We start from the raw sequence: 12,507 nt of genomic DNA on the forward strand, positions 1-12,507 counted from the left end.
TGTTCAGTAGTTTGGAAGAAATTCTTTGATCACTGCGAATTTCGGCCCATATCGTCACATAACTCCCGAATGACGGTGAAATTTAAAAATTTGTTGACGAGCTAAGTATCACCGCTAGACCCGTTCATTAGTTGGAGAGATATTCCTTGGTCGCTGAATTGAGAGATTGGTGTTGAGAATGGCCACGATTACGGCCGTAAATTTGTCCGAGCCGTCTTGAATTTCTAGTGCCGAAACAGTTCTAACTGAAAAAATTTTTTGCTTTACTTTGTACAATTTGTAAAATACACATTTGTGTTGAACCTTCCTCTTTTGAAATTGCAGCGTACTAGATATCAAGTAAGAGGTCTGTCTATACGTGTTTGTCGGGAGAGGGGGCTAGGAATTAATTGGGGAGGCAAATGAGGCGTGAGCCTGGAAAAAGTTTGGGAACCACTGCGCTAGGGCGTCATTCCAAAGAAAACCCTATTTGAAAAAATCTTGTCCATCGGAGCCTGTAACATTATACTGCTAGTCAGCACGCGCACGTCTGTCATTACTGACGTTTTCAAAAGTATATCTGATCGTCGCGCTTCCTTTAATCATTTCAATTAATGTCCATTGTGAAACATAGTACCGGCTTCATGAGAGCAGCTAGCATTTAAACTCATTGTAAACTTAAGTCCTTTATTTTGTTCTAACATTGTACTATTTTAAAAAGATTGCAAGACATAAACGATGAATAATATTCACAAGTTTTGGAAACCTGTTAATTATACACGGCTTGCAAATAGGACATGTTATGGATGCATTCGAGAATATTTGATAACAGTAAATACCGTACCTATTTTGCAACAGTCATTTTACTAATGACCAAAATGTATTAGAATAGCGGAGGCAGTTTGCTACATTATGCTGTAGGCATTATCGCCGATTCAAAAAAAATTGCATAACTTCCTTAGTTACAAAAGTGTACTATTCACACTGCTCTGTACTACATCGCCCAACAACCTTGCCGGTGTCAATCATTTACAGTTGGCTTTCGTTATCTAGCCACAACTAAATGTGCCAGGTCTGGTACTCCGATTATTCATGTTCAAAATGTCCGATTGCCACATCTTCTATTATTCTTCCATTTTTTTTGGTACTATTATGAAACTTAAGTTGCCAGACGTTCTTTTTTTTTCGGACAAATTCAGCGATTTCGTTTTTCACCAATTGCGTATGCCGGCTAAAAATTTTTGTATAGGACTACTTCCTAATCAAATTAAAAAAAAATACATTTCGTGGTGCGCATATGTACCATTTCTGAGTCAACGATTCAAGTTGGACATCTTTCATTTGGCGACAATGTAACACCAATATTTAATTATTTTCTTAATTGATTACGTCAATGACGAATTACGTCAATGACGCGATAGTTTTATTTCAAGTTACTTGAATGCGGAAAATATTCCGCCTTGTATGCATTGTTCTGTTAACTTCCAAACACCTGTAGCCCATACTTAAAATTCGAGAGATTCCTAAAAGCCAGAATGATGCAAATGCACCTCTGAAGTAAACTCCTTAATCCGAAGATAGAAATTCCGTCATGAACGTAGGCAGGACAAATGAGGCGGAATGTATGTCGGTGTTGTAGTATTTGAGCTTGAGACGCTTCACTTCCTCCGACGTCCACTTGGTCACAGGTACGCGTAAGTTCAAAGTCTGCAAACAAGAGTAACGAGTTAGATTTTTACCGACGTTTCAAAGTAGATGATAAAAAAAATCTCACATTATTACATATAAGCATCTTTCACTTCTCATTCTGCGCGGAGAAAAAATTGATCAGTAACTCAATCTAAATTTACGACTGCAATCAAGGTATACGCAATCCTTGTTCAAACATGAAGCCATCTTTAATGAGGCAGAGCTCATTCTCAACACGATTTCAGGTCTAAATACCTCTTATTCAAATCTCGATTGAATAGGTCGCATTTAGTTGCAAATATTAAGCGCAACTATTGCACGTCTCTCACATCAATTCAGTACCGTGCAACAAAATCATTATAACAGAAAAAAAAACTAAATTCGGAGATAATTAAATTATTTAAGAAAGATATTTTTACGTACGGGGTTTTTACTGCACAATATGAAGCCGATTTGACCACATGGGTAGGACGGCGTGCAAGTGTAAGCGTACTCGACGACAGGGTACAGCTCACGACTCTTCTTCATAAGCCCTTTAATGAGGTCTTTGTGCAGCCACATGCTCTCTCCCTGCAACGTAGCAAAATTGCTTAAAAATAATTACAACACGAAAATCTTATCAATTAAAATCTTAATTAAATACCAGTTGTACGTCTGAACAGAAACAATATCTCGATTGCTAGTGAATCGTGCTTATGCTTAAATTAGTTGTGATGAAATTCACCACCTGACACGCGAGAACGCCTTCAGGGTTGAGTTTCTCGTGGAGCCGAGCATAAAAAGCGTCATTGAAGAGTGTGGCGGCCGGACCTGAGTGATGAAGCTCATGTTACTCACATTCGTGGGCAATACTCCAGCGCTAAGGGAAAATTTTTGAGCACGAGTTACATTACATATGCCGAAGCCTATCACATAAAGCACTAATTTCATAAAAAAAAACTAACTCCTCGATAAATTGAGTTTTCGCTGTCGTTATGCTATATATGAATATACTAATATGCATTCCAAGGCTGCATTCAATTTAGGAACATTTTTAATCATCGTTTCTTTTCATGATAAATTTAGTATAATTTGAGTGAAAGTTCTTCCGGGAGTTTAATTGAATGTTTCGTTTAATAGAATTAAACGAAAAAGTTAAGAATACATATACGCACCTTAATGACATGCAAATTAGTGGTCTCAAGAGCCGAAAGCACAAAACCAAAATTGTATAACATTCACGTGAACGTACATTTTTTTAGGGTACTTTGGTAGCAAAGAAAAAACTTTCCTAGTAAAAGAAGAATAAGTAACGAACAAATCTAATCTAAATAAATCTCAATTTTGATACAATGGAGTCACCATCTTTTCCAGCTTCATCATCATCAGGCACCACGGGATCAGAAGCGTCGGTGATGATGACATCAAATTTCCCAGCATGGCTCCCAAGAAACTCCATCCCGTCGCCAAAATGTAGCGTCACTCTCGGGTCTGAAAAACCGCTTGCCAGTGATGGAATGTGTTCTTTGCAAGCGGCCACAACCTGTTTCAAATGGTATTTCAAGTTGAACTTCTAATATAGTTATTCTAAATTTTTGGTATGTATTACAGCCTGGAAAAAGCTGTCACAGATATACGTTATCTTTCAGGCTTTAGCTTTTCAGCAAACCCAAGTTGCATTTTCAGAAAAAGTATAATTTTATTCATTTCTAAGATAATTGTTTCCTCAATTACAGTGCTTTAACTAAAAACTAAATAATATTATACTGCTGACGAACTCGTACCTCTCTCAGATTCGACGCTCATTATCATTCAAAACTGAATAACAGAGATTATACAGTGTCACTGAATAAACTTTGTCATGTCACTAACATGGTCATCGATCTCGCACATCACGATCTCCTTCACGGCAGGGTGCTTGGCCACCTCTCTTAAGATACCGCCATCACCTCCACCGATCACCAGCACCTAGACAAAGTATTCAGTACAAAGAATTAACGGACAATGTTATGATTATTAGTACAGTTAATTTCGATAATTTAAATTTTATTTCCTAGCACTTAAATTCTCAAGATTGAGACAGGACACCAACATTAGTGAATTTAAACAAACTAACCTCTTAACAGGATTAGTTTAAATCATCAAGGGGTGAATAAGATAAAAAGAAGCATTGGTGCCACAAATGTGAACTGAGTGAACTTAAATTATTGGGTTACCTTCTCTGGGTTTGGATGAGAGTTGAGAGGCAAGAATGCAAGCATCTCCTGGTAGGAAGCTTCATCCCGTTCAGTGAGCTGAATAGCTCCATCCAGCACCAGCATGCGACCGTACTTCTCTCTACAAAATATAAAATAAAATAAAAAAATATCTGTAATATGTGAATGTAGTACTAAAACCAAATACAGTCGACATACAAGGCACGTTTTCATAGTCGGTATCGTTTTGTCATAACGTTGGTGCAGCAGTCGGTGTGTTGTGCATGTGTACATACTCATTGCCAACATATTTTGCCTATGCACGGATGCAATAACAAGGATTCTTCCTCGTTTGTGTTGTTTACCAAATATTTGTGAAGCCTCGCATAATAGTGAGTTTTGCTGACTGTGAAATACAGGTTGCTTTAATATTTCTCAGTGATAAAGGATAAGAAAACTGATCGATGCTTGTTTTGAAGTCTGTGCAGCAGCTTATTGAGGAATGTTAAAAGCAGCTTGTTAAGAAACATTTACCAATCTGCATCCTTCCATCCAGAACAAAAGACGTACCTAGTAAGTCAAGCAGAGGCATCGTTTATCTGAAAGAAAATGCCCATTCATATTTGACTAACCAGAACAAAAATCTCAATACCTCATTTCAATGGGAAACAAGACAGTCATCCATACAATCCTGGGTCTGTCCAAAAATAGTTCTCCAATCATTGACCAGATTTCCAGTAAAACCCACCAACTACAGACAAAAAACCAGCTGCTATGCGTATTTAGGCAGCTACGTGTACTATACTTAGGCTATATGTCCTAAGACCGCTACATGTACTTGAGCAAGTTTTGATGGAAAAGCCCCTGATCTGGGCCCAGTGACTATTATCTGTTCCTGTACTTTAGTAAACAAACAACTAGGCAGTCAGAACACCGGCGATGCAGTCATTAGGTATTGAGGCCTCTGGAGTGGGTATCTCAAACTGGCATCATGTGCCTCAGTATTTCAAGAATCAAACTGGCACAGTAACACTATAACAAGTGCCCCTTCATTGGAGGAAATTATCTAGAAAATTTTATAAAGGTAGACTCTTTGATGAAAAAAAAATAAATTGTAGACAGAACTTTTCACAAATTTTCAGCAATACTTTATCAAAAAACATGCTTTAAATCCACTTATCATTTAAGAGACACTGGAACCATTCACAATACAATAAAGCAAAAGTGTTGCAGAAATATTTGTCTATAGCCATTGATGCAGACAATACATTGCAACTATTGAATTAGCCTCATCACTGTTATACAATACATTCAAGCGTATACCATCGAAACAATGGCTGAAGAAATATCCATAATCTTCAAATGAAAGTTTAATATTAACTTAATGTGTTCAACAGAATTCACATTTAAATGCATGGCAGATAAACAAATTTAAAATGAAAGACATAAAAGACATGTAACCCTCCTCCCCCCCTCCAAAAAAAAAAAGAATGGAAATACGTAAGCATCATGCATTGGCATCAAATTTTAAAATTCCATGTCAGACCTTGATACAATTTTATGCATGGTAGGTTTACCATTAATTCAATAATAAAGGTGTGTTCTTTATTCCAGAATATACTTCAGTAAGTATGTATCTTTACATAAAACTTACGTCTCATATATTTGGATATGCTGATACTGGCTTTTCTTGTCAAAAATTAGTTTGTTGATCTGCACAATTCACAAAAATTATCAATGAAAAAGTAAATTAAAAAAGCACAAGAAAGCATGCAACTACAAAATAGGCTTGAAAAAATGCTATGAATTCACAAAGCTTTAAAAATAATTCAACATATAATATTTTAACTGACAAATAAATAAATATAAACATTTTGGACTCGGGAAAGATTTCAAGTTACAGTATTAAAGACAGAAAATTCAACAAAAATTAAAATTAAAAGGAATAAAGTCTAGGAACTAAGTTCACATGCTAGATCAACAATGAGCAAAATTCTTGTCTGGCAAGTTTATGATGCAAGATAGGTACATTTAAAGCAGAAAAGAAATGCAGATAAAAGTATTGTTAACACGTTGACTACGATCTTGTACTATTATTTCATTTTTTGTACTTTTTTCAAGCAGGATTGCCAGACGGTCATTTTTTCCGGACAAATTCCGTGATTTAGTTTTTCTCAATTGCGTTGGCCGGCTAAAATTTATGATAAGGGTACTTCCTAATAAAATTTTAAATACTGCAAAAATAAAATAAATGGAATTTTTATAGTGGAACCTACAAATAATCTAGTATGCATTGAATTATCGGCCTTTTTTGTTCTCGGATTTGGCCGATTTTAGGCAACCTGAATTATGTACCACTACCTCCTGGAGAAATACATTTTGTGGCACGCATATGTACCAATACGTAGTCAACGTGTTAATTTTCTGGCAAAACTGGATTCATGCAAAAATATCAGCAAGCAATAACTAAGCAAAGGCCATTGTCAAACTGGAGCAATACTCTTACCTTAAAAACAATCAAGTCTCAATGTTATAACCTAATTAAAATGTTCAAACATGATTTTTCACTTGGCAAATTTAATCAATTTTATGTGCAGTACAGACTAAAATTGGTACCATGAATCTCAATATCTTCCCTCACCTCCGGCAAACATTCCAAATAAAAAATATACATAAAACGAAAATAAAGTAAAATGAGATAATAGGCTGATTTATGTCAAACTCTATCTAACCTTGAGTGAGAAGGCCTGTCCTGGCCACATAGGAGAGCATTCAGTAAACCATCCGTGGAATTTGAGATTCATTTTGCAGCTAATGGATATTTCAACAAGTTTCCTGCAAGAAAATTAACAAAAAAATACTTCAAGTTCAAGCAAAAGATAGCAGGAAAAACTTTACATCATACAAACAGAGCCTGAAGTCTATAAAAAATTAAGTTTCACATTCATATGGCACAGGAAATTCAATTTATGACTATTGTAACAAGAAAATTACTCCCACTCAAAGAGTAATTAACTATGATAACGGAGAGTATCCATGAATTAAGTCACAGCTCAGCTATGAGTGGTGAAACAATTTTTTAAGAAGGAATATAGTTCTAACACAATTGAATAAATAGAGATAGTAACAATGGAGCAGTGAGAAGAGATCTACCATTCAATATTTACATGTAATACTTCTGATGTCTTTGACAAGTAGAATGATCTATTGCTGTTGCCATCAACTGGGGTGATTTTGGCCACCACTACAACAGAAACAAATGGCAGCAAAACAAAATAATAAATGTTGGCCGAAGTCACCCTGGTGGCCAAAGTCACCCCAGTCACTTTGGCCAACATTTATCATTTTGTTTTCCTGCCATTTATTTCTGTTGTAGTGGTGGCCATCCTGATATCACCCTTTGGTAGCTGAAGTCACCCCAGTACCAGTTGACGGTAAGTGAATTTTTTTGGACGAGCAAGGGAAATGCAATCAAAATTATTTGTTGTTTATTGATTTTTTTGTCAACTGGAGGTTGGAGTCTTTGCTAACCTTAACCAAGGTTCTACTGTAAATGCATTTTTAGGGGTGTACCTTAACTTATTACCATGTCAGACATGTCATGCAGAAATGAATGAGTGAGTCCATAGTGGCAAACCCAGAGATTTTTTAGAATCAGTTCATTTTTAATTTCCTCATTTACTCAATATTTAAACCAATTTCTTATGTATGATAATGCTGGTATCCACGATACTTTACTGGTCTACACTCTACATATAGTACTCAAAATTGAACTTGAGAGAGAGTCTAAAAAACTCTCTGCTTTGCCACCATTACTGCACCATAGAAAAAATTAGAAATGGCTGCAATTTTTTTTAATAAGCTACGCAAATTTGGTCAATGACATTTTTAGGCCAGCACCTGTGTGTAACTTTTGTGAAAGTACCTAAAAATTTTCAATACAACAAATATTACTTTTGTGTCAGACCTTTCACGTCACCTTTGCAGAGGTACCTACTGCCTATTCAAAAATCTCACTTTTCATACTTTTTCAGTGATTTATTAGAGGTACCATTACTACCATAGACAGTAAATGTGTGATTTCTCAATTTGCTTTATGCTACAAAGATAGTAAAAATGAAAGTTTACACCACTTTTATTTAGTTTTTCAATAGGGGCTAGCCCTAGCCCCTAAGCTGCTTCAAGTCTTCAACATTTCTACAAAATGTGGGAAGACTGTCCCTATTTACCCTGCCCATCCCTTATTAGGTAGGTACCCTGTTTGATGGCATACCCATACACACTAGATAGACTAAGCTAGTCAAGTAAGTCAACACTCTAGTGACTCTACTAACAGTACTAAGTACCTACTAATGATTGAAATAGTAAAACTTTCCACTAAAATCTCTTGGCTTCAAATTTTCATTGATTCATATATAGTTTTGAAACTTGCAGCTCAATCAGTCAATCTTGCAGTCTTCTTATAATTTAGAAAGATGATGATTTGTATAACCAGAATCCAGAAATGCTTGTGAGTTGTCACTTGTGACAATATTACTCCGGTATCCGGTTAGACTGGTGTTAGTCATGTCAGGCTGAGACTGTAGAGGGTTAAATTGATCTATTTATAAAACGAATATTAACAATCTAAATATAAACTATCAGTATCAGCTATTCTTTACTATACACTTGAATCGCCTAGTGCACGGGCAAACCAAAGGCTTAAAGGAATAGTGTTGGACAGTAATCGGTATTGGTTAGAAATCAGGGATAATAAACGTGCGCGGTATCTCACCTCAATGTACCACCGCAACCTAACTTGGAGACGACCACAGGGGTAATGAGCAAACGACACGCACACGCTTGGGCTTAGCAGGCCGTGAATTTCAATGACATCAAAATAGTTTGATAAAACTAAAAATTATAAACAATTACTAACAGAAATGCTTTTCAGTCGAAATAAAAATTATTTTGCTCCTAAGACCTACATATACTATTCTTTAACAAGAGTAGAAACTAGGAAAATCTGTTAATAACGCCAGTTTAATTATAAATAGAACACCGGTAAATTACAACCAATTATGTATATATCTATTTGCGTTGAAAACTAGGACTGACTTCGTGTTTCCAGGGTTTCGCCGGAGATAACTGCCGGTTATTTCCACAGCAGTGACTGAGAAAATATACGCAGATATGTCGCTTCTTTTCCGGCTCTCATATACCCAACGAACACATCTGCCACTGGTGCAAACGTAACCTAAATTATCTCTCCAAAAGAGCATGTAATACATAGGAACATCCGAAAAACCAAAAAAGTACCTTCCTGCCACACTTTTGCAGCCACAAGATTTGCACCAGGTAAATTTCACCCATTAAATCATTATGAACAAAAAATTCAAAGCTGAAATATTTTAGAAATGAGACAGACTTTTCCAATCCTGCAGAGCTTTTTGTGTTAAAGCGAAATCGTAACCAACCGATCGCGTCCTGAACATATCACGTATCGGCGATTGAGCCCTGCACCTGTTAAGTATTGATGATCCTGCTCTGTACGCATCACGTATCAAACATCGCGCTCTGTATATACTACGAGTTGACGATCGCGCTCTAAATATATCACGTAGTGACAGTCTTGCACTGCCCCTGTTGCGGATTGTCTATCGCGCTTTGAGCATATCGAGTATCGGCGATCAGCGAAGCCTGCTGAAAGAATCCCGATTGGCCCGTTTATAATGTTGCCAAAATAAAAAGAAAATTCTGCTTCATTTGTAAATCTAACAGCGATTACAGTATACTCTTCTTCATAAATCGCAGAAAAACTAATAAATTCACCACATAGGCCCTCCAGTTTAATCCGTAAAATAAAATAAATAAATCAATTAGGATTAAAAAAATTATTGTCTTGCACAAAAATATGAAATATAGAGCGTCGACACGTTGATATATTCAATTAGATATATTGGAAGAACGACTTCATAATGTCGCTAACATAAGAAAACATTGCAAGTTCAATGTTGATCAAAGCTGATGAAGCATAATTTGACCTCACAAAATAGATTATTTCTCTTTGGAGAACAATCTTCCGTTGAGTCTTCGACGCCAGAAACCGACAACTCATTTTCTCTGCTTACCGTAGCGCACTCGGCCACACTCAAGTGCATGAATGAGCTGTGTGGAAAATTATATAGGACTGGCAGTCGTCAGAGGTTTGTTGTCAGTTTGCCCAACACAGATATTTGCACACAAGTGACGATTATCTTACGGTTCTTCAAATGCAATGAACTGAGATGGTGCAATTTTTTAAATTCGTCACCTTCAATATTTGAGACAGAACGCACAATCAACTGATTCACACAGAGATATTTTTCTCGCTCATTGCATATTAGCCCTCATAAGATTAAGAAGGTGTAATGCTGGTGATCTTGGATGAGAAACATATTAAATGGCGCATTATGACGTTAGTGAAGCCAAGAACCCATGCATACTGAACACTTCATTTATACGATAGTTATAGGTAGGGTTGAACCCTAATAACATACGTTTAAAAATTACTTTTTAAAGACAACACTTCTAAAGAATCCAGTGTCTCCAATGTTACAGGTGTACAATGAATTTCTCCTTTTATTTTCGAATATTAAACAAATCAATTCTTCAATTTTTTTAATATATAAAATTTGTTTCAAAATTATTTATTCTGTCAATTGATTCATGCATTGCCTCCGACTTCACACAAGGGGAGCGCAGCCGTGTATGACGGGATGTTTATTTCGCGGTATATTTTTGTTTCTAGGAAGCATTGCAACTGTACGTTCTATTAATCTTGTGCTTAGATTAGTGACTAGTCAATTGTTGGTAATATTTATTTCGTGACTGTAAGATGGAATCTCGTCTAGCTGCGATATTTGTAGGATTTAGTTGTCAGTGTCTTGGGACGAGACTGAATGCGTAGCTTCAACGTGATTGGTTGAGCTGCTCCTGGCCTGGCGACGGTGCGCGCTATAGTCATGAACGATGGAGAGTTTGGTCACTTTGGAATTAATTTAAGATTATTTGACTTTTAACTGTGATTAGTTTGCCAAATGCTTAAAAATATGATGACTTTATTGTATTATAGTATCTATTTTTGCACTTAGAAAGTGTTTACGGTCTGATTTGTACATTGTAAACGGGATGTTGAGGTAAGCTCATTTTGGCTGAGTTACCCCTCGCGGAAAAGTTGTGTGTGCTCAGTGTTACTGGATTGGGGTGACACGGTTTCGACTTGAAATAGGAAGAGCCAAATTTGGCCTTCTATGATTAAACTCCATCGTAGTTCTGGGTATAACTCTTAATGAGTTTCACTAACGGAGTGATAGTGGCATAGGTTGAGTTTTTGGGTAGTTCCGGATTTTGGCTGTGTTATGCGGTTAACAGCCGTTCCATTCGAAGCACCCTCGCGTCGTAGTAAACCTCTGCGCTCGAGTAAATTGTCAGTGGCTTTTTGGAGGCTCGTACCCTTCAATAGACGTGCTTTTGAGGCGTAACTGCCACCCCGGTTCTGTGTTCTTGGCAGTGCATTAGGGCTCGAACCCCTGATCATTGCGTTGGTTGTCGGCATTGTGGTGCGGCTCGTACCCGTATCCTTGCTGTCCGCTCTTGTGGTCCTCAGTAGTTTATTAGGATTCCTCAACGTTGTATCCCTAAGGCTGAGACCCTGTTTCCCGGAGCTTTTGGACCTAATAAATTGTGTGTCATGTACAGTGGAATTGTATATCGCCCGAAGATCACCAATATATAACGAAAAGTTCCTCGTGTTCATTCCTCCTCTCTCCAACGCAATGGAATTTAGTGCTGGACCAAAGAGCGACTCTTTAACCTTTGTGTTAAAACCAATACACAAGTCACCGTCAAGTCGGCACGCTACCCGTAACTATTTCGACTTCGCGGCGGTGTTTCCGGTTACACGTGCACCAATAAGCCCTGAATCGAACGCCTTGGATCTCTCCGGACATCCAGCAATCAGCCGTGAACCACTCGGTTTTGTCCTCCTCTGGCCTTGTATAAAACCTGCCGTGCACCACCAGACCGCGGATCGAATATGACTTCCGGGCATCGTTAAATTACGTAATTTTACGTTCACCGCAACTGAGGTTGGGTTTCAGAAAGCATAGTTCGTTTCCAAAATTTATCGTCCTGCGGCGAGTGGCCGTTCGACCGAGGGCTGGTTCGACGCACGGCCTAGATACGGACGGCTTGAAGTGTTGAAAGCTACCTTCCGGAAGGCAGGAATCATGATGGTCCATTACATCCAGGGCAGTGGTGGTCTTCGGCAGGCGACCTCACACAAGTGTGCAAAATTTCAGATCAATTGGACATTTAAAAGTGTGTCAAATATCAGTTATAAGATTTGTAGCTGACAAAATTATTCTTTAATTTTTTTTTAATATTAAAAAAATTTAATTTTTAAAATCATTTATTTTATCACTTTATTCATGCATTGTCTCCAACTTTACGCAAGTGTGCAAAATTTCAGATCAATTGGATAAGTAGAAGTGTGTTAAATTTCGATTATAAGATTTGTAGCAGAAAGACAGACAAACAAGAAGTGAAGTTGAAGAGAAGTGTTGTAATAAAAACTGGCTTAAAGCTTAATTGACGTATTTTCTGGTGAAAATTGAATTTTTCTAATGTTTTTACGTCGACACAT

At 37.2% G+C, this 12,507-nt stretch overlaps 1 protein-coding gene across 1 annotated transcript; it reads right to left on the bottom strand.

Annotated features, from left to right (window-relative positions):
* Positions 1–652: 652 nt before the first annotated feature.
* LOC108679760 (spermidine synthase-like) lies at positions 653–8,696 on the bottom strand. The gene is made up of 9 exons (XM_018168484.2): positions 8,617–8,696; positions 6,575–6,677; positions 5,497–5,555; positions 3,864–3,984; positions 3,520–3,615; positions 3,010–3,190; positions 2,396–2,478; positions 2,092–2,238; positions 653–1,686 (listed from the first exon to the last, which is right to left on the bottom strand). The coding sequence occupies exons 2-9, from the start codon at positions 6,644–6,646 to the stop codon at positions 1,546–1,548; spliced, it is 900 nt and encodes a 299-aa protein (XP_018023973.1). The 5' UTR covers positions 6,647–6,677; positions 8,617–8,696; the 3' UTR covers positions 653–1,545.
* Positions 8,697–12,507: the final 3,811 nt, after the last annotated feature.

This window comes from Hyalella azteca, unplaced genomic scaffold, assembly GCF_000764305.2.
Source record: "Hyalella azteca isolate HAZT.00-mixed unplaced genomic scaffold, Hazt_2.0.2 contig11784, whole genome shotgun sequence".
Lineage (NCBI taxonomy): Eukaryota > Metazoa > Arthropoda > Malacostraca > Amphipoda > Hyalellidae > Hyalella > Hyalella azteca.